Raw genomic sequence first — 26,730 nt, 5'->3', positions numbered from 1 at the left:
GATCAGGGCCCCATTGTGCCAGGCACTACACAGACTCCGACTGATATCAGGGCCCCCATTGTGCCAAGCACTGCCCAGAACCCAACTGGTATCAGGGCCCCCGTTGTGCTGGTCACTGCCCAGACCCTGACCTGATCAGGGCCCCCATTGTGGTGGGTGACAATGCCCAGCTCCAGGGGCCTCATTTTTCCTCCTCTCCCCGAGACAGTGTCAGGGTTCGGGCCCTTGGCTCTTGCCGGGTTGGGCCCCCTTTGGCCAGGTGGATCTTCTGGGCTATTGACCGGTTGGATCAATGGACTGGAAAAAACAGATCAAGTTTTCAGCAAAGACGGGGGATGGTAAATAACAAGGGCCGGGGGTCACTGCTAGAGGACAATGTGGATTGGTTGGTAAACTGGGCCTAAGCAAGCAATGTGTGTTTGGATCCAGCTAAACGTAAAGCCATGCAGCTAGGAACAGAGACCATCAGCGTATCTCCATTGCAAGGTTGTGGCTGCTTGGTACAGGAAACGCCTCTGGCACCAGGAGAGGCCATGAGCGAGTTAGGACAGAGCCGTTTAGCTGGGCACAGGGAGTGCCCAAGTCTGGGGCTGTGCACGTTGTTTACCATGTGCATGGTCATGGGTTCAAATCCTGGTTAGAAGCAGCCGTGAGCTCTAATTGTTTACTGTCATGGGAGGAAATTAACCCTCATCTGACAGAGCTCACTTGTGTCTGTCATCGGATGGGAGGGACCACCAGAAGTCTGTCTGCCCAGACGCCAGCTCCCGTGAGAGAGGAACGAGAGAGTCACCTCATTTGGGAAGGGGGGATTTGGTAGCACTTTCTGGGGTAGCACTTTTCCACCGTTGTGGGTTCAAATTCTGCCAGGAGCCCCATGCTTTGGGGGCCCGGGCCATGAATTCCTTGTCTCATCGTCCCCAAACCCATCTGGGAATTGACACATCTGGACCAGGAGGCTAGTGTGTGTGGGGGGGCTGGCTGCTACAGGATCCTATTTTCAGGGCCCTCCATCTGGAGCAGCTCCACCAGGCCCAGCCAGGAGCCTCCCCAGAACCCCAGTGGAAAGGTGGAGTAGATGCAAAGGGGATAAGGAAAAGGGGGTTTAATGAGGAAAAACAACACACTTAATCCTGTAACCCAGGGGTTCCTGCCCTGGGCTTGTGAAGTGCGGGATCAGGCATTCACATCTTTCATGGGCCGTTTGGCGGCTTGCCATGAAATTCCCAGCTCTGCCGTCCCTCTCCCAGGACTGATGGTGTCTCCACACGCTGCAGCCCTGCCTGGGCACTGGTGCTTTGGTTTGTCCCTGTGTATCGGCTATATTTTATATTCAACATTAAACCCAAGGGGATTTGCACCATGTCGGGAGATTTTCACACCCAGCTTTTCTCATGGGCTGTCTCCCACCTGGCGTCTCATGGGAAAGGAAAATTGTCTGGAACCAGCACCCCGTAGAGGAGAAAGGCCCCATGTCCCATTCCCTGCCCCTTTTGAGCAAGACAGTCATGTTTGTCAGCTGCTACTGAAGCACTGGAAATAGGGAGTGCTGTCTTGCCTATAGCAAATCCTCCACAACGCCCCCTCCCCCCCCGAGCCATTCTGCACTTGCAAAAAGTATTTTATTGCAGGAAGAAGCAAGAGAAAACAGCATCCGGGGCTCAGGCTGGTAACATCTCCACTGCACTTTGACCCGTCCCTCGCCTCCCCCTCCATGGATAAAGGATGGGGAAAAGGTGCCCACATTATATAATAGGCACTAGGGGGAGCAGAGGGTGGGGGAAGGGAAGGGGCAGCTATAATTTGCCATAGAAAAAGGAATAACAGCCTTTGTTGCTGTCCCCAGTGCGGTGTCCAAATACCCTGTTGGGGAGGAGGAAGGGGACAGCGTCCAGCAGCTATGGGCGCGCAGGGCTGCCAGCATTGCCAAAGCCCAGAGGAGCTGCAGGTCTCCATGTCCGCCCCACGGCTCATGGGCCGCTGCACACCGATGGCAGGGCATAGTGCACAGGCTGCTTATTTGTGCAGGCGACACAAATTCTCTTATGGCTGACGACTCCCCTGTAAATGCAGCGGGGCCAGAGGGACGCCCCTGTGGTCTGGCAGTCTGTGACTGGGAAGGGTGAGTTGCTGTAGTAAAAGTTCCCATGATGCCATGTCCCCTCTGAGCTGCAGATGGCAACTACCCCCGCCAGCACCCCGTGGACGAAGCTGTTGAGCTCTTTGCAGCTGGACACCGTCATGTTCCTCCGCAGCATCATGAGGTTGCAGTAGCGGTTGGGGTCGGGCTCCCAGCTCCTGGAGGTGTCGACATGCTGCCGTTGGAACTTCTCATACGGTGTCTCCCTCCTGGCCATGGCCATGTAGGCCAACAAGAGGAAAATCAGCAGCAGAAGGCCTGGACCCATCCTTTTCTTCATCGTTGGCTGGAGGGGAGAAAGCGGGAGGTGGGTGAGATGGGAATGTGAGACCAGCACGGCATGGACCCCCTTTGGGCGACTCACCTCTGCTGCAGTGATTTCAGGGCTCGTCCTCGCCGAAGGCTGCGGCGACTAGAGGATGCCAGTGTCACTCTATCACATAACATACAGTATTTAAATGGCCTCATGGCAGTGGCATCACCCTAGCTTTTCCCCCCTTCCCCTAGTTTCTCTTCACCCCAACCATGGCCCAGCCATTTCCAAGCCAGTCTGCTAGTCGTTCATGTAAAGCAGAGTGGTTTGGAAGGGATCCCCTTGCCCGAGTGACCCTGGCAATGCCCCAGACACCGATGTGCCATGCCAAACATCCAGGCGCTCTGCCCAGGTGGGTGGGATTTAGAGTGTTTTGAATGCTTGCCAATCCCAGGGATTGTGCTGCCAAACTTCCCCTGCTCCTAAGGGTACGTCTACACTGCAGTGTAAGCTCAGGGTTAGTGGGACACCACTCAGCCGAGCCATGTTGGGAACCCTGAGCTTGGGCGTCTATGTGGTATTTTAACCAAAGGGCTTTTCTAACTCGGGCTCAAACCTGGGGATCTGGCACCCACACTGCAGCCTGCAGACCCCCTAGCACCCCACAATATGGCCGCTCTATCCCTAGGGCCCATGGGAAAACTTTTCTGCCTGCCCTGACTGTGAGCAGGAAGCAGCTGGCTTTGCAAAAGGCTTGCTGGGTTCGTTCTCTGCTGCCAAACCAGGCAGCTCTCTGATAGTGCATGTGGTCAGAAGAGAACGGGTCCACACTGACCTGAGCTGTGGCCCTGAGAGGAGTAAGGAAGTTGTCCTGTGGAATTGTGGGATACTTCCAGCTGATTCCCAGGACCTGAGTCAGCGGCGCTGCGTCTACACTGTAAAGCAGTAGGGCTCAGCCCCTGGGTCCCAGCTTCACTTCAGCTGGGACCCTCCAGCTAAGTTCCCTCTAACCTGCACGGCTGAGGGCTGCACAGGAGCGTAGCCACAGGGGCCTGGAGAGGAGAGAGGTCGGAGGTGGGTGGGTACTGGGGAGTGGAGCAGAGCAAGTTGGGGCATGCAGGGCTGCCGTGGGCCTCTCCCCTGGCCCCGGGGCTCCTGCCGCCACGGAGGAGAGGTGCCTCAGCCCTGGCCCCAGAGCTGCTGTCGGCAGGGAGAGGTCTCTCTCCCCCAGCCCCAGCCCCAGCCCCAGCCCCAGTCCCGGAGCTGCTGCCAACAGGGAGATGGCTGGGGGGAGTCCTCTGACCCCAGCCCCTGGTCAGCCTGCACTCTAAACTCCTTATCTCTGGCCCCACCCCAGAGTTTGCACCCCCAGCTTGAGCCCTCACCCCCCTGCACCCCACCTCTCTGCCCCAGCCCTGAGTCCCCTCCCGCACTACAAACCCCTCAGCCCCACCCCCGCCACACATCACCTCCATATTGGTGCACATAACAAAATTCATTCTGCACATGGATATAAAAAATTAGAGGGAACATTGCCCACCCGCCCTGCAGGGTCCTGGGTCTGAGCCCTGGGTTAGCACAGTTGCAGTGTAGATGCAAGGGAGTGGGGTGGTTGGCTTGAGTCCAGGGTGAGGCACGGCCTTACATTGCAGCGTAGACACTAATTTTGGAATCATAAGTAGGGCTCTACCAAATTCACAGCTGTGAAAAATGTGTCACAGACTGAAATCTGGTCTTTCGTGTACTTTTACCCTATACTATACAGATTTCACCAGCATTTCTCAAACTGGGTGGGGGGAGGGCTCCGCCCCAGAAAAGGGTCACAGAGAGGGTTGCAAAGTTCTTATGGGGGATGGGGGGGTCTCAGTATTGCCACCCTTACTTTGCACTGCCTTCAGAGCTGGGCGCCCGGCCAGCAGCCACTGGTCTCCAGTTGCCCAGCTCTGAAGGCAGCACACCGCCAGCAGCAGCGCAGAAGTAAGGCTGGCAATTCTGCAACCCCAATACAATAACTTTGTGGCCCCCGCACAACCCCCTTTTGGGTCAGGACCCCCACAGTTACAACACTGTGAAATTTAAGATTTAAATTTCCAAAATAATGAAATTTAGGATATTTAAAATCCCATGAGTGTGAAATTGACCAAAATGGGCCGTGAATTTGGTAGGGCCCTAATCATAGGTCTGGAAACTGGATCTTGGTTCCTGGTGCTACCTGAGCACAACAGTCTGTTTTAAGTGAATATTGCCTGGAGCTTTACCCTCCAGCAGCGAGTGGGGAAAAAAGCAGTGTGGAAGCAGGAGGGTATTTTTAAAAAGTGGTTGCTTCTGGGGGTGCTGTATTTTGGGCCTCCCTTGGCAAAACCCCAACTTTGCACCAGGAGACTTCAATAGCACTTGAGACTCCCCTCAGTCCTGAGACCTTTGGAGCAGGTCTTTGCTGCTGGAGTGCCTACGCCCGAGCTGCTCTGAGAGCGACCCATGGCGGCAGGCATGAGAGAATCGTTACAGCTCTGAATGCCCCAACTTTCAGGTTTTGCAGCTAGTGGGCACCATCTCAGAGCCAAGTAGCCTTGAACAAGGGATGTGGGGGACCCAGGTTGGGATTCACGAGTCTTAGATTCTAGTCCTGGCTCTACCACTGACCTCTTGTAGGCGGCTTCAGTTTTGTTTGCCTCAATTTCCCCCCTATAAAGCGACACCCACCTTCTTTGTACAAAGCTTTGAAGCTTCCTAGAATCACAGAATCACTCTCACAAAGTTTTTGAATTAATTTCCTTGGTTTTGTAAGTTTATTTATTCCTTGACCTCCATGGTGAATTCTGCTACTTGCAAAGCTGCTGAAGGAATTCAAAGGTCCAATGAGTTAAAGAAGTATGGGCTGGATGAATGGACTATAAGGTGGATAGAAAGCAGGCTAGATTGTTGGGCTCAACGGGTAGTGATCAATGACTCCATGTCTAGTTGGCAGCAGGTATCAAGTGGAGTGCCCCAAGGGTCGGTCCTGGGGCCGGTTTTGTTCAATATCTCGATTAATGATCTGGAGGATGGCGTGGATTGCACCCTCAGCAAGTTTGCAGATGACACTAAACTGGGAGGAGAGGTAGATACGCTGGAGGGTAGGGCTAGGATACAGAGGGATCTAGACAAATTAGAGGATTGATCCAAAAGAAATCTGACGAGGTTCGACAAGGACAAGTGCAGAGTCCTGCACTTAGGATGGAAGAATTCCATGCACCGCTACAGACTAGGGACCGAATGGCTCGGCAGCAGTTCTGCAGAAAAGGACCTAGAGGTTACAGTGGACGAGAAGCTGGATATGAGTCTACAGTGTGCCCTTGTTGCCAAGAAGACCAATGGCATTCTGGGATGTATAAGTAGGGGCATTGCCAGCAGATCGAGGGACGTGATCGTTCCCCTCTATTCGACATTGGTGAGGCCTCATCTGGAGTACTGTGTCCAGTTTTGGGCCCCACACTACAAGAAGGATGTGGAAAAATTGGAAAGAGTCCAGCGAAGGGCAACAAAAATGATTAGGGGTCTGGAACACATGACTTATGAGGAGAGGCTGAGGGAACTGGGATTGTTTAGTCTGCGGAAGAGAAGAATGAGGGGGATTTGATAGCTGCTTTCAACTACCTGAAAGGGGGTTTCAGAGAGGATGGATCTAGACTGTTCTCAGTGGTAGCTGATGACAGAACAAGGAGCAATGGTCTCAAGTTGCAGTGGGGGAGGTTTAGGTTGGATATTAGGAAAAACTTTTTCACTAGGAGGGTGGTGAAACACTGGAATGCGTTACCTAGGGAGGTGGTGGAATCTCCTTCCTTAGAAGTTTTTAAGGTCAGGCTTAACAAAGCCCTGGCTGGGATGATTTAGTTGGGGATTGGTCCTGCTCTGAGCAGGGGATTGGACTAGATGACCTCCTGAGGTCCCTTCCAACCCTGATATTCTATGATTCTATGAGAAGTGAGATTTTCAAATCCCTTTGAAAATCACAACCTGTAAATGGGAGGAGGAAGAAAAGTGCTTGTGAGCTGATGTTTCCAGGTAAGGAGGGAAGATGGATGCTTCAGGCACAGGGCGCAGGAGAGGGGCTGCTGGTCATGCCATGAAAAGGTTTTTGTTGGGGAGCCAGGGGAGGGGTGGGGGATTAGAGGGGTGAGGGAATGAGTGGCTGAGTACAGTGGGGTGCAGTGCAGAGAAAATAGAGGTATGTTCTCAGCTGCCTGTGGGTCAGGATTGCATTAGCAGGAGCGTTGCCAGCAGATGAGGGAAGTGATTATTCCCCACTCTTTGGCACTGTTGAGGCCACACCTGGAGTATTGCGTCCAGTTTTGGGCCCCCCACTACAGAAAAGATGTGGACAAATTGGAGTGAGTCCAGCGGAAGGCAATGAAAATGATTAGGGGGCTGGGGCACATGGCTTATGAGGAGAGGCTGAGGGAACTGGGCTTAATTAGTCTGCAGAAGAGAAGAGTGAGGGGGGATTTCATAGCAGCCTTCAACTACCTGAGGCGGGGCTCCAAAGAAGATGGAGCTCGGCTGTTCTCAGTGGAGGCATATGCCAGAACAAGGAGTAATGGTCTCAAGTTGCAGGGGGGTGGGGGGAGGCCTAGGTTGGATATTAGGAAAAACTATTTCACTAGGGGGGTGGTGAAGCACTAGAACGGGTTACCTAGGGCGGTTGTGGAATCTTCTTCCTTAGAGGTTTTTAAGGCCCTGCTTGACAAAGCCCTGGCTGGGATGATTTAGTTGGGGTTGGTCCTGCTTTGAGCAGGGGGTTGGACTAGATGACCTCCTGAGGTCTTTTCCAACCTTAATCTTCTATGATTGGATGATCTAGGGAATGATCGGGAAGAAAAGCGGGCCAGGTTGGAACTTGATTTTGGGGGGATAGTCGCATTCAAGACTCCCCGATGCTACCTGGAGAATGTGGGATCAGCACTCCGAGAAAGCAAGCCAAGGTACTTAGAGCACCCCAGCGATCAGGAGTCTGGCTGGCAAATGTTCCCAACAAGATTAAGGAGCACTGTTCCCATGGTACAGGGGGATATGGGCAGCGTGGGCTATGGCTTAACCTTTATTCCCCCCTCGCGTGGGACCCCCTTCCCCCAGTACCCTCAGGATCCCTGTTCCCAGGGAACCCCTTCCCCCAATCCCCTGAGGATCCCCCTTCCTGGGGACAGCCCTTCCCCCAATCTCCTTAGGGTCACCCCTTCCCAGGGACCACCCTTCACCCATCTCCCCCTTCGCAGGAACTCCCCTTCCCCCCATCCTCTCAGGATCCCCTTTCCAAGGGACCCCCCCTTCCCCTCAGGATCCCCCTTTGCCAGGCCCCACCCTTTCTCCCAATCCTCTCATGATCCTACTTCCCGGGGAACCACCCTTCCCCCATTCCCTCAGGATCACTGTTCCCAGGGACTCTCCTTCCCTCCCATCAGGATCCCCCTTTCCTGGGACCCCCTTCTCCCCCAGTCCCCTCAGGATGACTGACAGAAATATAGCCAGTTGCTCTTGTGGATCAATATTAAAAATGTTCATGAGCCCAAACAGCCATGCTAACCAGCTAACCAGATGAGCTGAAGGAAAGCAGCACAGGGCAGGACGGAGACAAACATACCCCTCCTCTTGGGAAGCAATTAATATGGTGGCGTGTGCACCGTCCACGGCAAATCTGCTGCACACACATTCATCTAGGAGGCCCTGTATTGATATCCACTAGCTGGAGGGAATGGCACATATCCCCCACCAGCCGTTACTTGTTGCATGCCTTTTTTGGCTCTGATTTGGTAACCACATTCTATACCAGTCTGGACGTGACAGCACTCCCTGCCTGTACCAGGACACAACCCCAGCGTATCTTGTCTTTGTTCCCTCCCGCCTTGTGAAATAGCTCAATGTGAGAGAACAGCACGGTGGGGGAAAGCAGACCAAAACAATGAGGTTACCACAGCATTAAGGTTCCTTGGTGCTTTGTCGTCCTCTCACAGAACATTTCGCAGGGCAAAAGGCAGTCTTCTGAAAAGCAGGCAATGAAAAGCTAACATGCCAGCACAACCTTAACTCTGTCCTCTTCTGGGACTACCTAATACACCCCATTAATGTTTATTCTGCCAACCTGGTTCACCTCCATGTACAAACCCATTCACCCACAGGCTTCCTGTTAAGGCTAGTAAAGGACAAAGCGGCATTAGCAGCGTTATATTCCACTCAGTGCGGGCAATATCCTTTTTAACAAAAGCCCCATAGCCCGCCACTCCCACAGCTTACGGCTATGCAATTCTCCATAGGGGTTCTCCCATCGCTGAAATTTATCCACCTCCCCAAAGGGCACAGCTAGGGTAGCGGAAGAATTCAGAATCCTCCCTGTTCCATCTGGGGAGTCAGACCAGTCCAACGAGGCAAACGAGGCCACTGCCTCATGCCTGTCAGGTTTAGAAAAGGGAGCCAACCAGCGGCGAGGGAAACCTGTAACGGAGGAGCAGTACCGCGTTGTTTCTAGTCACAACATCTATGTACATGTGACATCGCCTCTTTGTTCTACTGCCTGGAGACACACCGGGTAATAACCCCAGTCCCAATCTTTGACAATGACTCTACAGTAGACAGGAAACCAGATCCCCAGGAGAAGCTAGGAGAGTCTGTCTTTAGCAATCTTTAGTATACATATCAGCCCCTTAACTAGGCCCCGCTGACAGGGCGGGGCAAAGGGGGCAACTGCCCAGAGGCCCAGGCAATTTAAAAGGGCATGGGGGACCCCGGCTCAAGTCGGTGCAGAAGGAGCCAGGAATGGGCTGGGGGAACGAGGACCGGCAGGAAGAAAGGAAGCAGGAAAAACAATGAACAGAGACACGGGGGTGGAGCTTTGTAGCCTCCAGGGGGAGCTGGGAGCCCAGGCTCAGCAGCCGCTCCTTCCCCAGCTGGGGCCTGCACCAGGGACAGACTTTCATTGAAAGTCTTTGTGTGCCCACCCCGGGGGGACTTTCTCCAGCTGGACCCAGCCCCGGGCTCTGCTGCCCCTGGCCCGGAGCTATAGGCACCAGGTGCCCCCCAGCTGAGATCATGGCCCTATTCTGCTAGGCATTTTACAAACATGTAGTAAGAGAGGGTCCCGGCCGAGAAGAGATTACAATCTCCATAAACCAGCATGAACCTGCGATGAACAGGACTCTATTCCAGGAGGAGGGCTGGAGAGCTGAGATCAGGGTGGGGAGGAGCAGCTCTAAACGATACCTTTAAGAACAAGACTTTGCCCTTCTTCAGTCCCTGATGTTTTAGCTCCCAAACCCACTGCAACATTCAAACCAAAGTTTTCAGAAATGGCCTCTGGGTTTGGGGGGGCCAGCTCAAAACTTGATTTTGGGGGGGATAGTCGCACTCAAGGCTCCCCGATGCTAGCTGGAGAATGGGGGATCAGCGCTCCAAGAAAGCAAGCCAAGGTACTGAGAGCACCCCAACGATCAGGAGTCAGGCTGGTAAATGTTCCCAACAAGATAAAGGAGCATTGTTCCCATGGTACAGGGGGATATGGGCAGCATGGGCTATGGCTTAACCTTCTTTCCCCCCTCATGTGGGACCCCCCCTCCCCATTCCCTCAGGTTCCCCCTTCCTGGGGACTGCCCTTCCCCCAATCCCCTGAGGATCCCCATTCCTGGGGACCGCCCTTCCCCCAATCCCCTCAGGATCCCTTTCCCAGGGGACCCCCTTCCCCTAATCCCCTCAGTGCCCCCCTTCTTGGGGACTGCCCTTCCCCCAATCCCCTCAGGATCCCACTTCCAGAGGACCCCCTTCCCCCAATCCCTTCAGCATCCCCCTTCACAGGGACCTCCCCTTTCCCCAATCCTTCAGGATCCCCCCTTCTTGGGGACCACCCTTCCCCCATTCCCTCAGGATCCCAAGTAGCCTTGAACAAGGGATGGGGGGGACCCCGGCTGGGATTCATGAGCCCTAGATTCTCATCCTGGCTCAACCACTGACCTCTTGTAGGCGGCTTCAGTTTTGTTTGCCTCAGTTTCCCCCCCTGTAAAACAACACCCACCTTCTTTGTACAAACCTTTGGAACGTATAGGAGAGAAGAGCCTTGTCTGAACTCCTCTTTGGTGCATTTCCTATCATTCCTCTCTACTTGCTAAACTGCTGAACAATCCTGCCTGGATTGCCAGTGCCCTTCTCCCATGCTCTCCCACTCACCCGAGTGCTGGTGCCTCTGTTTCCCCCGGAGAATTGATCCAGCTGTCTGCAGAGCTGGCCTCCCCCTGGCTGCATGGGAGTTAAAAGAAGAGGGAACTGGTGGCAGAGAAATATCTGACGTTAAGTATTTCATAATCCAGGCCCACAAGAAGCGGCAACGCCCCATCGAAAGGGGAAGCTTTGCCCTGACCCACAGCAGGGTGGTTGGGACATACTCTGCTCACACTTATCACAATGACCTGCCCCTCGCTGTGCACTAGGGTCCCCATCCCAGTGCCCTCCGGGATTCTGGGGGGGGGGGGGGCAGTGACTAGCACTGGGTGGCGTCCCGGTGCCGGGTCAGGATGTCACATCCTCATGGCACCGTGGGAGGCAGATTTCCTCAATTCTGCGATGCAACCCGGGCAGCAGAATTAACCCACATTGCCAGGGCAGAGGTAATGAGCAGGAGTGGCTGGGCGCTTTGTAGAAAAATGCACAAACATCAGCACAGAACAGGGCACAGCACCCCTTCCTGAGTCACCCATCCCACTCTCTGCCCCCCAGCACCATGCTGGGGCATTTGGGTCAGCTCTGATTCCAAGGGTGGAATGCCCCCTACTGCATCCCCTCTCACCCTCTGCCAAAGCGCACCCCTTAGGGTTACTGATCCAAATTTGGGGTTATTTGACCCAGGGGTTCCTGAGATACAGGCTGCCTGGAAAAAAATACCAGCTTTTCTCACCGTTGATGTATTTTTGCAACTTATTCTTTTTTTGCCCAGACCTGGGGGGTTGAACCACAGCTCTGGTGCTGGCATGGTGGTCTCGCTCCTTTGAGGAATACCCCCTGTGAGTGCATGGCACCCCCCGCAGGTCTTTGGGGGAGCAGGAATCAAAGCCTAACCTGCGTGAGAGTTTCGTTCTCCGGGGAGGCAGGTCCCTTAACTCGTCAGAGGTGCCGGTTTTGCTGCAAGCGGTGTTCCGGAAGGGCGCCATATACTGCCGCGCAGCCGGAACGCTGCATTGCTGTCGGTTTTTTGTCAGTGAATATTTATCCTCTTCCCTGGCAGCTGCATCACCCCAGCGCAGGGAGAGGCTGAACTCTGGAGGGGCATCGGCATCCCCAAAGGAGCATGTCCTCCAGGGGCCATGTCGGTGATTAACTGATTGACACCGATCACCCGGACCCAACTGGGGAGTCCAACCCCGACCTCCAGGGCAGAGAAGAGTTTGGCTTTAGAAAACCTGAGCTCCTTTGCCGCGTAGATTCCAAGGCCAGACGGGACCATTGCGATCATCTGGTCTGACCTCCTGTAGAGCACAGGATGGCGAGCTGCCCCAAATTGATTCCTGTTTGAACGAGGGCAGAGCTTTTCAAAAACCAGCTGCCAGGGACTGAGCTGCCACCGCAGCCCTTGGCAAGTGTATCCCTGGAGCTAAGTCCCACCAAGTTGTCTGTGGTCTACTAGAAGTTGCCAGGTCCCGTTAGGTTTTGGGTTGGACTATTCAAAGTACAGTGACACTCCTGTATAACTCTCCTGTCCAAGGGCCTATCCAGTGTCTTTTGTGCAGCCCCGTAAGCAGCCCGGTACCCTGTACTGGCCCCCAAAACAGGCGGTGCGCCTGGTACTTGGGTTCTCTACAGCCAGAAGAGTCTTTTGCTGAGATCTCCTGGAATCGCAAGAGCAGCTGCTTGAACTCTTCCCTTTGCCGATCATTTCCCAGGGCATCTGCCCGCTGAAGCGTGTGACAATGTGGGAATATTCTGTAATATGTTTATGAGGCCTGGATGTGCCTCAGTTTCCCCTATGTGCTGTGTTGTTGCACCATGAGTGGAAGGGGACTGCTGGCTCTCTGGGCAGGCTGAGACACGTAAGTGTGGGTGTCCCCTAGCCATCTGACCCTTAGTCTCCATCTCAGGGGAGCATCTGAGAAGACAACCCCGAGGAGCCAACACCTAGCACCCAAGGACTGCGAGGGGCATGGACTGCCCCACCTCTCTGTAGGGAAGTTGAACAACCCCCCAGCAGCTGAAGAAAGGACTGGGAGGTGTGAGGTGGAGGATGAGAGCTGGGGCCTGGGAGGAGTCGGGGCTCTCACCTGGAGGTCAGGCAGCGCTGGAACCAAGGGGTTCCCTTCAGCTTGGCAGGGCTCTGGACTACCCAGCACGGTCTACACTTCACCCTTCATCTCTCTGTGCTACCCTAAGGACATCCTAGGCTGTGTCCAGGTGACTCATGAACCCGACTGTTCTGACAGCGCCGTGTGAGCGTCACTGCCAATGCTGGGCTAGGCGCGTTCATCCCGGCAGCGCGGCCAAGTCTCCGTCGGGGGCTGTCTGTCATGGACTTGCTGGGCAGAGCTCATGGGTTGCAGCAGGGGGGCTTCAGGCCCAGGGGTCCAGTCTAAGGAGATGGCGAAGCCACGTGGATTACCCTGGAGTAAGAGCTAGAGCCTGCGGGGGCCCTCAAATACACAGAGTTACTGGCCCAGCCACGAATGTGAAAGAAAAACCAGCTCTGTGTGCTTTTTATGGGGGTTATTAAAAATCAGTAAACAAGGAAGCCTTTAAAAGCAATTAAACTTCTCACTAAGGCTGGCTCCTTTTCAGCTCTATGAAACTAACCCAATATTAGAAGATACATTGCTCAAATCAGGAAAACAACTGGGGCTGAGCCAGTCAATGAACAAACGGACAGTCCTGTTATATCGAATCAGCAATTGAACAAGTCAGGAAGGGGCAGATTTTTAAAGGAATTTTATTGCCTAGTGGGATTTTCAAATGCACTCATTGAAATCAATGAGAATGAAGCATCCACATGCTTTTGAAAATCCTACTACAAGCCTAAATACCTTTAAAAATCTGGCTCTTAACCGACAGAGCAAGTGATCGAGCCATGAGGTTTGTGCAGGTCGTGGTTACTTCTTAGAGTTACTCATCCAGGAAATGTAAGGAGGCCTCATTTAGCTCCGAGCCCTTCGAAGTTACCGTAGAATTGGGATCTGTCCACAGAGCAATCGGGATGCAGCGTGTGGAGACACTAGCTTTGATCGAACCCGCTCGCTAAAGATAGCAGTGTAGCCAGGGCGCCATGGGCAGTCCCTGGCACAATCCCAGCTGGGACCCTGAAGACATACGCAGGGGGATAACCTCTCTGGCCATGGCTACACTGATCTTTGCAGGGGCCCAGCTCAACCACAGCTCTACATGTACTGCCCCGACACAGGGTGGACGTCCCCTTGTACAGCTGGCTCCCTGCCCGGACTAATGCCCCTACTTTTGAAACAACAGCCGTGAGCAGCAATAAGTCCCCCGTTTCCAGAGGAGAGCGGGTTCCCCAGCAGGTGAGGATGCTCCGGTGCTCTGATGTGCACTAATAAAGGGCATGCAGGGAACGGCACCAGGCACACAGGGCTGCGAGCGGGGCAAGGAGCTGAGAACAGGCATCATCGGTGCATGGAACAGGCCCTGCAGCAGTGCCACTGGGGGTGGGGAATGGGAACAACCGCTGAGCAGAATGGAGCCGTTCACATATCTCAGAGCTATTGCTCCAGGCCGGATTATCGACATGGGGTGTCCACTCTGTGCTGCCCAATATACAGTATAGCCGTCCCTTCCCCACCCCCACACTCTGTTGCTCTCGTGCCCATTATACAGTATAGCCGCACCTTCCACACCCCCACACTCTGCTGCCCCTTGTGCCCATTTTACAGTATAGCTGCCCATTCCCCACCCCCACCCTCTGCTGCCCTCTGCACCGTCCGGCCCTCTGCTGGTGAGTCCCCTGGCAAGGAGACCCCTGTACTCCTCTGCTGACGACACCTACGCAACACTGTGCTGGGACAAGGGGTTCCGGGTCCCTGGCGCTGCACATGCGCCTCTGTCCTGTGATCATGCACATGGCGAGGGACCTGAGGCCAGCCAAGATGGGCAGGGCCCCTCCATATTTTCTCCATCACCAAGCTCTGCCCCACTTCTCAAACTGATCTCCAGATCTCCTCATATCACAACCACCGCTCTGCCAAGCCGCTCTGTCTTATCTCCTCACCGTTCGGCTGCACCCAGCCCAGGGACTGCAGCTGCCATGCACACGGCTAATTCCCTGTGGTGCTTGCCGATTCCAGGGGGGCAGCGGTAAAGTTGTGTGGGTGTCACAATTTGTGTTCCCCACTCCGTGGTCCAACAAGGACACCCACCCTCAGCCTTCTGGCTCCTCAGCTGTCGCCTCCCTTGGGCGGAGACCCACATCTCTCTCCCTCCTTTGCTAGCTCTATCCCCAGGAATGTCAGCCTACTTCACTGTGCTCCTCAGAGAGGGTGAAGTGTATAATTACCATAGTCAAACTACCGCTCCCTTCTTTCTAAGAAGCACCTTTATCCTTAAGGTCAAAGCATTCCAGAGAAAACAGATCGGAAACCCAAAACCTGCCCCACCAGCAGGAAGGCAGCAGCAGGTCCTGAGTAGCTGCACCACCCGATGCTGTTAGGATGACCGGATGTCCAGATATTATTGGTGCCATCCCTCTATTCGGGGCTGTGTCTTATATATGCCATTATTCCCCCGCCAGGAAAAACAAGTGTCCCGGTTTTGCACACATGCTTTCTGGGCCCCCTAAACATTACGTACACACCCTTTTCTCCTGCTGAAAGATAGGAACTGCAACCCTGAGTTCAGGGGGCAGGAATCATAGAATCACTGAATCATAGAATATCAGGGTTGGAAGGGACCTCAGCAGGTCATCTAGTCCAACTCCCTGCTGAAAAGCAGGACTCATCCCCAATTAAATCATCCCAGGCAGGGCTTTGTCAAGCCTGACCTTAAAAACTTCTAAGGAAGGAGATTCCACCACCTCCCTAGGCAACGCATTCCAGTGTTTCACCACCCTCCTAGTGAAAAAGTTTTTCCTAATATCCAACCTAAACCTCCCCCACTGCAACCTGAGACCATTACTCCTTGTCCTGTCCTCTTCCACCACTGAGAATAGTCTAGAACCATCCTCTCTGGAACCACCTCTCAGGTAGTTGAAAGCAGCTATCAAATCCCCCCTCATTTTTGTCTTCTGCAGACTAAACAATCCCAGTTCCCTCAACCTCTCCTCATAAGTCATGTGTTCCAGACCCCTAATCATTTTTGTTGCCCTTCGCTGGACTCTCTCCAATTTATCCACATCCTTCTTGTAATGTGGGGCCCAAAACTGGACAGAGTACTCCAGATGAGGCCTCACCAATGTCGAATAGAGGGGGACGATCATGTCCCTCGATCTGCTCGCTATGCCCCTACTTATACATCCCAAAATGCCATTGGCCTTCTTGGCAACAAGGGCACACCGCTGACTCATATCCAGCTTCTCGTCCACTGTCACCCCTAGGTCCTTTTCCGCAGAACTGCTGCCTAGCCATTCGGTCCCTAGTCCGTAGCTGTGCATTGGGTTCTTCCATCCTAAGTGCAGGACCCTGCACTTATCCTTATTGAACCTCATCAGATTTCTTTTGGCCCAATCCTCCAATTTGTCTAGGTCCCTCTGTATCCTATCCCTGCCCTCCAGCGTATCTACCACTCCTCCCAGTTTAGTATCATCCGCAAATTTGCTGAGAGTGCAATCCACACATCCTCCAGATCATTTATGAAGAGATTGAACAAAACCAGCCCCAGGACCGACCCCTGGGGCACTCCACTTGACACCGGCTGCCAACTAGACATGGAGCCATTGATCACTACCCGTTGAGCCCGACAATCTAGCCAACTTTCTACCCACCTTATAGTGCATTCATCCAGCCCATACTTCTTTAACTTGCTGACAAGAATACTGTGGGAGACCGTGTCAAAAGCTTTGCTAAAGTCAAGATAGAATACATCCACTGCTTTCCCTTCATCCACAGAACCAGTAATCTCATCATAGAAGGCGATTAGATTAGTCAGGCATGACCTTCCCTTGGTGAATCCATGCTGACTGTTCCTGATCACTTTCCTCTCATGTAAGTGCTTCAGGATTGATTCTTTGAGGACCTGCTCCATGAATTAGCCAAGAAACAGGAACAGGAAGGTAAGACGTGCACCAGTTCACCTCTCGCTCCGACCATGATGTGAGCCGGGGAACAATCTTTGGATTCCCTCCCGGGGGGTTTCTGTGCTCACCGCTTTTGCTGAGAACCAGCACACTCGTGCTGCTGAGAGTCCCTCCTTTGTCCAGGGTGAGTCTAGGAAGTGCCTGTGAGGCTGTGATCAGCCAGACCTTGCGTAGCCAGAGCAGGTGCATTTGCTTCCATCGCCTGGAACCAGAGCGACGTCTGCACCACCAGGAAAAAGTGCTTCACTTATCACTCTTATCTTAGACCATTGGTGGGAGCCCTTTGCCGCTCCTAGTGCTTCTCAAGGTTTGCAAGCTCACCCCAGAGTGGGGCACTGCACAGACCCTGACCAGAAGAGGGGCCCCCCTTGTGCTGGGTGTTGCTATGATGACCAGATGGCAAGTGTGGAAAATCAGTATGTTTGTGGAGGGGTACTAAGTACCTATATAAGTCAAAGCTCTGAATAGTGGGACGGTCCCAATAATATCTGGGACCCTAGGTGCTGAGTGAGTTTAGGTGCCTATAGGGTTTGGAGGCAGCTGAGTGGGGGTTTTGTGCCTGATTTTGGGGCCTGATTTTGGGATTTAGGTACCTGACTACCTCTGATGTACCTAAGTCCCTTTGTGACTGTAGCCCCAGGAGACCAGCCTAACCAGGGCTTTGTTCTGGGGCCTTTAAGTTTTGGATATGAGCTGAGGTGAGGACCTTATGACCTGTTCATCATTACTCCACTCCGGAAGCTGAATTACAGGGGGACGTTGGTTTGTTGGTACGTGTTGGTCCTTCCTTGCCCTGGGCTGTGAAAGCAACCCTATTACTGCCCCAATCGGCAGAGATTAAAGCGTGTCACACTTGGAGCACCATGCCTGGCCACAAGGGGGTGCACAGAGATGGCTCACACCTTGACAGAGCCCCACTGCTTCTAGTGCCATCACAGGTTCTCCTGGTGACTTACGTTGTCCCATTAAATGTTCCTGTCAATTAGTATTGCCCAGGGCATGAATCATGCTTTGGGATCATTTGATGTCAAAAGACCCAGAGAAAAGGGAGGAAGTTGTGAATTAAAAGAATAACATTTTCACTCTCACAATGTTTTTTGCCTTTAATTTCCTTGGTTTTCTAAGTTTATTTATTCCTTGGCCTCCACGGTGAATCCTGCCACTTGCAAAGCTGCTGAAGGAATTCAAAGGCCCAATGAGAATTGAGATTTTCAAATCCCTTTGAAAATCACAACCTGTAAATGGGAGGAGGAAGAAAAGTGCTTGTGAGCTGATGTTTCCAGGTAAGGAGGGAAGATGGATGCTTCAGGCACCAGGGCACAGGAGAGGGGCCGCTGGTCATGCCATGAAAAGGTTGTTGTTGGGGAGCCAGGGGAGGGGTGGGGGATTAGAGGGGTGAGGGAATGAGTGGCTGAGTACACTGGGGTGCAGTGCGGAGAAAAAAGAGGTGTGTTTGCAGGTGCCTGAGGGTCAGGATTGCATTAGCAGGAACGTTGCCAGCAGATTGAGGGAAGTGATTATTCCCCACCCTTTGGTACTGGTGAGGCCACACCTGGAGTATTGCGTCCAGTTTTGGGCCCCCCACTACAGAAGGGATGTGGACAAATTGGAGAGAGTCCAGCGGAAGGCAATGAAAATGATTAGGGTGCTGGGGCACATGGCTTATGAGGAGAGGCTGAGGGAACAGGGCTTATTTAGTCTGCAGAAGAGAAGAGTGAGGGGGGATTTGCTTGCAGCCTTCAACTCCCTGAAGCAGGGTTCCAGAGAGGATGGAGCTCGGCTGTTCTCAGTGGAGGCAGATGCCAGAACAAGGAGCAATGGTCTCAAGTTGCGGGGGTCGGTGGGGCGGGGGGGAGGCCTAGGTTGGATATTAGGAAACACTATTTCACTAGGAGGGTGGTGAAGCACTGGAATGGGGTTACCTAGGGTCGTGGTGGAATCTCCTTCCTTAGAGGTTTTTAAGGCCAGGCGTGACCAGGGCCGTCCCTACCCATACAGAAAATATGCAGCTGTGTAGGGCACCAAATTTCCTGGTGCCCTACGCAGCTGCATGCGGCTGCAGCCCTTGCTCCGCCTCTTCCCCATGGCCCTGGCCCCTGCTCTGCCCCAGCCCCACCTCTTCCCGCCTCTGCTCCGCCCCAGCCCCGCCGCCACTCCACCCCTTGCACTGAGGACTGCAGCAGAGGTCGTGCCTGCCCTGCACTCACTGGGCGGCGGTAATTGGAGTGACCCGGCCCCAGCCCGCTCTGTGCCGCTGGCTCCCAGCCGAGCTGCTGGTGAGTGCTGGGGGGCGGTTCCCTCTGCCCCCCAAACCCGAAGGCTGGGAACCAGGGGAGCAGATCGGAGCGGCCTGGGGCTGGGTCACTCCACTTCCCGCCGCCCCGTGAGTGTGGGTCAGGCCCACCCTGTACTCACCAGGTGGCAGGAAGTGGAGCCACCCGACCACAACCCGCTCCATTCTGCCAGCCCTGGGCTTGACAAGCCCTGGCTGGGATGATTTAGTTGGGGTTGGTCCTGCCTTGAGCAGGGGGTTGGACTAGATGACCTCCTGAGGTCCCTTCCAACCCTAATCTTCTATGATTCTGTGATCTAGGGAATGACGGGGAAGAAGAGCGTTATGAAATAGTTTGGGTAGTGTTGCTTTTAAAAATGAGTACAATGTGATTTGCTAATGCTTTGTGATGCATGCTGCATTTTTATGTGTGTCCAGAAAGGCAACGAGGCTGGAGCTAGCGTTCCTCTGTTTGTTAATTATGTGGTAGGGCTATATTTGTGTAATTATGTCTGTAGCTGTTATGGTTCAGAAGGAAACCTTCCAAATGTGACCTGAGAGCAACTGAGGCAGCCAAGTCTACTTGAGTTTGCAGAGAGCCTGAAACGATAGCTTGACGTGGGAACTCCCCGATTTATTTTAATGGGCCACAGCTGCAATATTAGCAAAGCACTCAGGGCAAAAGGAGCAACAGCTGCACATGCCATTCCTCAGTCCCCTCTGAGCTAGCCAATGCCACTAACACAGGGCCAGGTTGGAAGTGGTGCCTGTAAGAGGGAAGGCTCTGTATCCCATTCCTTGACACAAACGCTCCGCTGAGCCAGCACATCCTCAGCTGGGCTGGATTTCACTTGGCATCCTAGAGGTGAAAGGCTGCATAGTCTGCTGCCCAGTCTCTCTGGAGGAGCCTTTCACCCTGATCTGGAGCTAGGTTGGGGACCTAGAGATGAAAGGCTCCATATTCCATTCCCCAGATGCCCTGAGCTCTGAAGCTCATAGGAAAGAACCCCAAACTTGTCCTTCGTCCTGATCTCATTTCTCTTGCCTAGTGGACAGTTTTGCCCCACATGCTGCAACGCATTGTCCAGTTTTTAGGAACGGAATTTATGAAGCCGGCTGGGCAATGAGTCCCGATCCCTCCCCTCCAGCACACCTCCCGTTAAGTAACATTCACACGAACAAAAGGAAGAAACACGGCAGGAGTCACTTTATTTTACGCTTCGGATAATTTTGTTGATACAAAGTTATTTATGTGAAATTGGAGTCTTTGGTCGCAGCTTCTAGTAAAGACGAGCCCTTGAGAAAACTGACTTGGCTAATTCATAGCCAGAAGTAACAACAGGCACAAAATAAAACTACACACAATCCTATGTGACTGAGAAAACACACTGAGGCTCTTCCCCCACCCTTTTCACCTGTGATCTGTGCAGATCACTGAAGGGTGGTGATCTCTGCCTGCTGTGTAAGGGTTACTTCCCAATCCCAGAGCTGATTTTATGTCTGGGAGTGAGCCACCGAACTCTTGCCTAAAATCCCAGCTTGCAGAGGCGTAATCACAGCGCTCCCTGAGCAAACCTCTTGTTCCCATGTGACAGGAGAGTGGAACCAGAGCGACGCATGCACTATGAGGTAGGGGTGTCATTCGCTCATGCACATATACTCGTGCGAGTGCAAATAGCAATGCACCTGTGTTAGCGCGGGGAGTAGCAACGGAGGCACGGTGGAGCCCTGTTAAGTACAAACCCGCCTGAAACTGGTGTGTATGTTACTCCTGGGGGAATTCTGCACCACTGTGCAATGCAGAATTTGCACAAAAATTAATGTTGTGCACACAGAATTTCCTTTCCTCCCCCCGAGTAGAAATGGGCTGCAGAGCTGCTGGCCACCACTATGGGCTTCTGGACCCGGCAGAGCCCAGCTCGCACATAGAGGACATTGCTGGTAAGAGGTGGGGGAGGAACTGGAGGGTTCCCAGCAGCAGCAGTTCCCCGCACCCCATATAAGAAGGAGGCAGCGTGCAGGAAACTCCACACAAGCTCGGGACCCAGCATCAGGCTGTTTGTCCCTCTGGATTCCTGGGCTCTGCGGGGAGCGGGTGCGAGTGTCTGGCCCCTCTCCTTGGCTCTGCCGGGAAGGGGGCAGAGAAATGGGGAATTTTTTGTGTGTCTGTGTTGTTACAGGTATTTTGAAATAAATTATGAAAATAATTGAAACTGGTGTGATTATATCGTGTTATTTTGATAAATAATATATGTGATATTTTGCAGAATTTTAAAATATTCTGCCCAGAATTTTTAATTTTTTGGTGCAGAATCCCCCTGGGAGTAATAGTATGTGCTCAGCATGGCTCGGCTGGGTGGGGATGCTGCAGCGTTGATCCTTCTAGTCAAAGAGTGAAAAAATGCTCTGTCCATGCTGGCTCAGGAAATGCTTTTCCAGCCATGTTAGCTGCAAACCCGTTGGCATCCGGTTTTCTGGAAGCCCATGGTACGATCATTATGGTAGATTGCAGGGTTGTGTCTCTGTATCTTAATCCTAGTTGCTATTCCTAAGGGCAGACTGGGCCTCACTAAACACCCTGCACTGCAAAGCCACTACGACTACTGTAAAATACTAACCCTAAATATACCCCCGACAACCCCAATTCTTAGCAATACTGCAAGGCAGCGAGCGGGCCCTTAGGTATTCCTGGGAGCTCCCTATTTCAGATCACTGGTTAGAAGGCGGCAGGGGGACTTCAGTAGGTGGGTTTGGATTGTCGTTGAATTTCATGTCACGGCAGAACAAGACGCTTTTCTTGCCCAGGCCCAGCTGGTACTGCCATATGTAGATCTTCTCTCTTGGCTGCAGGGTCAGGCTGACAGACTCTTCCACGTCGGTGGCCTCGCTCCAGTTCTCCTTCTCCGTGTTGACGCTTTTCCCGCCGTATTGAGTAGTGAGGGAGAACTGGTACTTGGCAATGGCTTCGGTGAGGGCTCCTGACTGGTATGATGCTGAGATGCTCACGCTCCAGTTGTGCTCTATGCTGCTCATCTTCTCCTTGGCATAGCCCACCTTCCTGGTGATCTTCTTGTTCCAGGTGATGGGCGTGTTGGAATCATTGGAGATGGTCTTGATGGCCTCCCAGGTGCCGAAAGCTGAACCCTGGGTGATAGCCAACCCACCAGGGAGGAAGTTGACCACATCCGGGTGGAAGGAATAGGTTACGGCATCCACGTTCTCGTGAAAATTGGTGGTTCGATAATACTGGATCCCCCATTCGTCATGGGGCTTGACAAAATAATAATGGCCCCTGACACCCCAGTAATAGAGGCCATCTCTGCAGGACGGGTGGAGGCTGTATTCGACAGCATCAGAATCGGTGTTCATGTTGGTGACCTTGCGGTAGACACCTTTGCTCTGGAAGACAATGTAGAAGTGCCCAAAGGCTGAGAGATAATGGTCTCCTCCCTGGCAATTGGGGTGGAGATTGTAGACTACGGCTGCTGTGTCCATGTTCATGTTGGACACACGGCGATAAGCCCCTCCTTTGATGATGTAGAAGAGGTCATCCTGGTAGGCGAGATAGTGCTCCCCGCCCTGGCAGGAGGGGTGCAGACTATACACGTTCAGATCTTTTCCTTGGTTGAAATTGGTCGACCTCATGTAGCAGCCCAGGTCTGAGCGGACGATGTAGTAATATTCGCCCACTCCGCAGAAATCGACCCCCGGGGCTTTGCTCTTGGGGACTATTGCAGGCATGGTGTTCAGCACTAGAAGATAAAATAGTTTCTTCCCATTAATTATTTTGTATTGGAGTGGCACCTAGAGCCCGCAGCTGGGATCACAGCCCTATTCTGCTAGACATTTTACATACATGTGGTAAGAGAGGGTCCCAGCTGAGAAGAGATTACAATCTCCATAAGACAGCATGGTGGGGCCTATGGCTAGGGTGACCAGATGAAACGGAGAAAACATCGGGACACATGGGAGAAGCAAAAAAAAAGAATAATGGCTGGAGTTCCCGAAGCAAAAAACACCCAAAAAAACACCGGAACGGCCAAAGCCACAATATCGGGACAAATGGCATCCCGACCGTGCGTCGGTCGGGATGTGGGACAAAGACCTAAAAATCGGGACAATCCCGAATTTATTGGGATGTCTGGTCACCCTACCTACGGCTGTGATGAACAGGACCCTATCCCGGGATAAGGGCTGGGGAGCTGAGGTCAGGGTGGGGAGAAGCAGCTCTAAACGATACCATTAAGAACAAGACTTTGCCCTTCTTCAGTCCCTGACGCTTTAGGCTCCCAAACCCGCTGCAACGTTCAAATCAAAGTTTTCAGAAATGGCCTCTGGGTTTGGGGGGGCCAGCTCAGAACTTGATTTTTGGGGGATAGTTGCACTCAAGGCTTCCCGATGCTAGCTGGAGAATGGGGGATCAGCGCTCCGAGAAAGCAAGCCAGGGTACTGAGAGCACCCCAATGATCAGGAGTCAGGCTGGCAAATGTTCCCAACGAGATAAAGGAGCATTTTTCCCATGGTACAGGGCGATATGGGCAGCATGGGCTATGGCTTAACCTTTGTTCCCCCCTCGCTTGGGACCCCCCTTCCCCCAGTCCCCTCAGGATCCCTGTTCCCCGGGAACCCCTTCCCCCAATCCCCTGAGGATCCCCCTTCCTGGGGACCACCCTTCCCCCAATCTCCTTAGGGTCACCCCTTCCCAGGGACCACCCTTCGCCCATCTCCTCAGGATCCCCCTTCGCAGGAACTCCCCTTCCCCGTATCCTCTCAGGATCCCCCTTCCAAGGGACCCCCCCTTCCCCTCATGATCCCCCTTCCCGGGGAACCACCCTTCCCCCATTCCCTCAGGATCACCGTTCCCAGGGACTCTCCTTCCCTCCCATCAGGATCCCCCTTTCCTGGGACCCCCTTCTCCCCCAGTCCCCTCAGGATGACTGACAGAAATATAGCCAGTTGCTCTTGTGGATCAATATTAAAAATGTTCATGAGCCCAAACAGCCATGCTAACCAGCTAACCAGATGAGCTGAAGGAAAGCAGCACAGGGCAGGACGGAGACATACATACCCCCCTCTTGGGAAGCAATTAATATGGTGGCGTGTGCACCGTCCACAGCAAATGTGCTGCACACACATTCATCTAGGAGGCCCTGTATTGATATCCACTAGCTGGAGGGAATGGCACATATCCCCCACCAGTCGTTACTTGTTGCATGCCTTTTCTGGCTCTGATTTGGTAACCACATTCCATACCAGTCTGGACGTGACAGCACTCCCTGCCTGTACCAGGACACAACCCCAGCGTATCTTGTCTTTGTTCCCTCCCGCCTTGTGAAATAGCTCAATGTGAGAGAACAGCACGGTGGGGGAAAGCAGACCAAAACAATGAGGTCAGCACAGCATTAAGGTTCCTTAGTGCTTTGTCGTCCTCTCGCAGTGACATTGCCTCTTTGTTCTACTGCCTGGGGACACACCGGGTAATGACCTCAGTCCCAATGGCCCGCCACTCCCACAGCTTACGGCTATGCAATTCTCCATAGGGGTTCTCCCATCGCTGAAATTCATCCGCCTCCCCAAAGGGCACAGCTAGGATAGCGGAAGAATGCAGAATCCTCCCTGTTCCATCTGGGGATTTCGATTTGTGTGCAAATGCAAAGTCTTTGAGATTGCAATTCCATGGCATGGACAGGCAGAGTCAGACCAGTCCAACGAGGCAAACGAGGCCACTGCCTCATGCCTGTCAGGTTTAGAAAAGGGAGCCAACCAGCGGCGAGGGAAACCTGTAACGGAGGAGCAGTACCGCGTTGTTTCTAGTCACAACATCTATGTACATGTGACATCGCCTCTTTGTTCTACTGCCTGGAGACACACCGGGTAATAACCCCAGTCCCAATCTTTGACAATGACTCTACAGTAGACAGGAAACCAGATCCCCAGGAGAAGCTAGGAGAGTCTGTCTTTAGCAATCTTTAGTATACATATCAGCCCCTTAACTAGGCCCCGCTGACAGGGCGGGGCAAAGGGGGCAACTGCCCAGAGGCCCAGGCAATTTAAAAGGGCATGGGGGACCCCGGCTCAAGACGGTGCAGAAGGAGCCAGGAATGGGCTGGGGGAACGAGGACCGGCAGGAAGAAAGGAAGCAGGAAAAACAATGAACAGAGACACGGGGGTGGAGCTTTGTAGCCTTCAGGGGGAGCTGCGAGCCCAGGCTCAGCAGCCGCTCCTTCCCCAGCTGGGGCCTGCACCAGGGACAGACTTTCATTGAAAGTCTTTGTGTGCCCACCCCGGGGGGACTTTCTCCAGCTGGACCCAGCCCCGGGCTCTGCCGCCCCGGCCCGGAGCTGTAGGCACCAGGTGCCCCCCAGCTGAGATCATGGCCCTATTCTGCTAGGCATTTTACAAACATGTAGTAAGAGAGGGTCCCAGCCGAGAAGAGATTACAATCTCCATAAACCAGCATGAACCTGCGATGAACAGGACTCTATTCCAGGAGGAGGGCTGGAGAGCTGAGATCAGGGTGGGGAGGAGCAGCTCTAAACGATACCTTTAAGAACAAGACTTTGCCCTTCTTCAGTCCCTGATGCTTTAGGCTCCCAAACCCACTGCAACATTCAAACCAAAGTTTTCAGAAATGGCCTCTGGGTTTGGGGGGGCCAGCTCAGAACTTGATTTTGGGGCGATAGTTGCACTCAAGGCTTCCCGATGCTAGCTGGAGAATGGGGGATCAGCGCTCCAAGAAAGCAAGCCAAGGTACTGAGAGCACCCCAACGATCAGGAGTCAGGCTGATAAATGTTCCCAACAAGATAAAGGAGCAATGTTCCCATAGTTCAGGGGGATATGAACAGCATGGGCTATGGCTTAACCTTCGTTCCCCCCTCATGTGGGACCCCCCCTTCCCATTCTCTCAGGATCCCCCTTCCTGGGGGCTGCCATTCCCCCAATCCCCTGAGGATCCCCCTTCCTGGGGACTGCCCTTCCCCCAATCCCCTCAGGATCCCTTTTCCAGGGAACCCCCTTCCCCTAATCCCCTCAGCACCCCCCTTCTCGGGGACTGCCCTTCCCCCAATCCCCTCAGGATCCCACTTCCAGAGGACCCCCTTCCCCCAATCCCTTCAGCATCCCCCTTCACAGGGACCTCCCCTTTCCCCAATCCTTCAGGATCCCCCCTTCTTGGGGACCACCCTTCCCCCATTCCCTCAGGATCCCAAGTAGCCTTGAACAAGGGATGGGGGGGACCCCGGCTGGGATTCATGAGCCCTAGATTCTCATCCTGGCTCAACCACTGACCTCTTGTAGGCGGCTTCAGTTTTGTTTGCCTCAGTTTCCCCCCCTGTAAAACAACACCCACCTTCTTTGTACAAACCTTTGGAACGTATAGGAGAGAAGAGCCTTGTCTGAACTCCGCTTTGGTGCATTTCCTACCATTCCTCTCTACTTGCTAAACTGCTGAACAATCCTGCCTGGATTATACCAGTGCCCTTCTCCCATGCTCTCCCACTCACCCGAGTGCTGGTGCCTCTGTTTCCCCTGGAGAATTGATCCAGCTGTCTGCACGAGCTGGCCTCCCCCTGGCTGCATAGGAGTTAAAAGAAGAGGGAACTGGTGGCAGAGAAATATCTGACGTTAAGTATTTCATAATCCAGGCCCACAAGAAGCGGCAACGCCCCATCGAAAGGGGAAGCTTTGCCCTGACCCACGGCAGGGTGGTTGGGACATACTCTGCTCACACTTATCACAATGACCTGCCCCTCGCTGTGCACTAGGGTCCCCATCCCAGTGCCCTCCGGGATTCTGGGGGGGGGCAGTGACTAGCACTGGGTGGCGTCCC

At 53.4% G+C, this 26,730-nt stretch overlaps 1 protein-coding gene and 1 pseudogene across 2 annotated transcripts; both read right to left on the bottom strand.

The window, feature by feature from the left end:
* Positions 1 to 1,616: 1,616 nt before the first annotated feature.
* On the bottom strand, positions 1,617 to 10,654 carry LOC144273495 (ribonuclease pseudogene; annotated as a pseudogene). Its single transcript, XR_013347762.1, has 2 exons — positions 10,581 to 10,654; positions 1,617 to 2,426 (listed from the first exon to the last, which is right to left on the bottom strand). The product of XR_013347762.1 is annotated as a ribonuclease pseudogene (transcript).
* Positions 10,655 to 20,090: 9,436 nt separating this feature from the next.
* LOC144273711 (uncharacterized) lies at positions 20,091 to 26,489 on the bottom strand. The gene is made up of 2 exons (XM_077832403.1): positions 26,405 to 26,489; positions 20,091 to 22,653 (listed from the first exon to the last, which is right to left on the bottom strand). The coding sequence occupies exons 1-2, from the start codon at positions 26,478 to 26,480 to the stop codon at positions 21,611 to 21,613; spliced, it is 1,119 nt and encodes a 372-aa protein (XP_077688529.1). The 5' UTR covers positions 26,481 to 26,489; the 3' UTR covers positions 20,091 to 21,610.
* Between the last annotated feature and the right edge of the window lie 241 nt (positions 26,490 to 26,730).

This window comes from Eretmochelys imbricata, chromosome 13, assembly GCF_965152235.1.
Source record: "Eretmochelys imbricata isolate rEreImb1 chromosome 13, rEreImb1.hap1, whole genome shotgun sequence".
NCBI lineage: Eukaryota > Metazoa > Chordata > Testudines > Cheloniidae > Eretmochelys > Eretmochelys imbricata.
Note: the sequence above shows the minus strand (reverse complement) of the source record. Positions and strands in the feature narration are given on the sequence as shown.

Bases quoted from the DNA above. Each gene is read 5' to 3' on its own strand.
- LOC144273711 (XM_077832403.1), bottom strand. From the start codon at position 26,480: ATGCAGCCAGGGGGAGGCCAGCTCGTGCAGACAGCTGGATCAATTCTC. The intron at 22,654-26,404 runs GTGAGTGGGAGA...TTTATCTTCTAG, and splicing joins ACAGAGGCACCAGCACTCGG to TGCTGAACACCATGCCTGCA.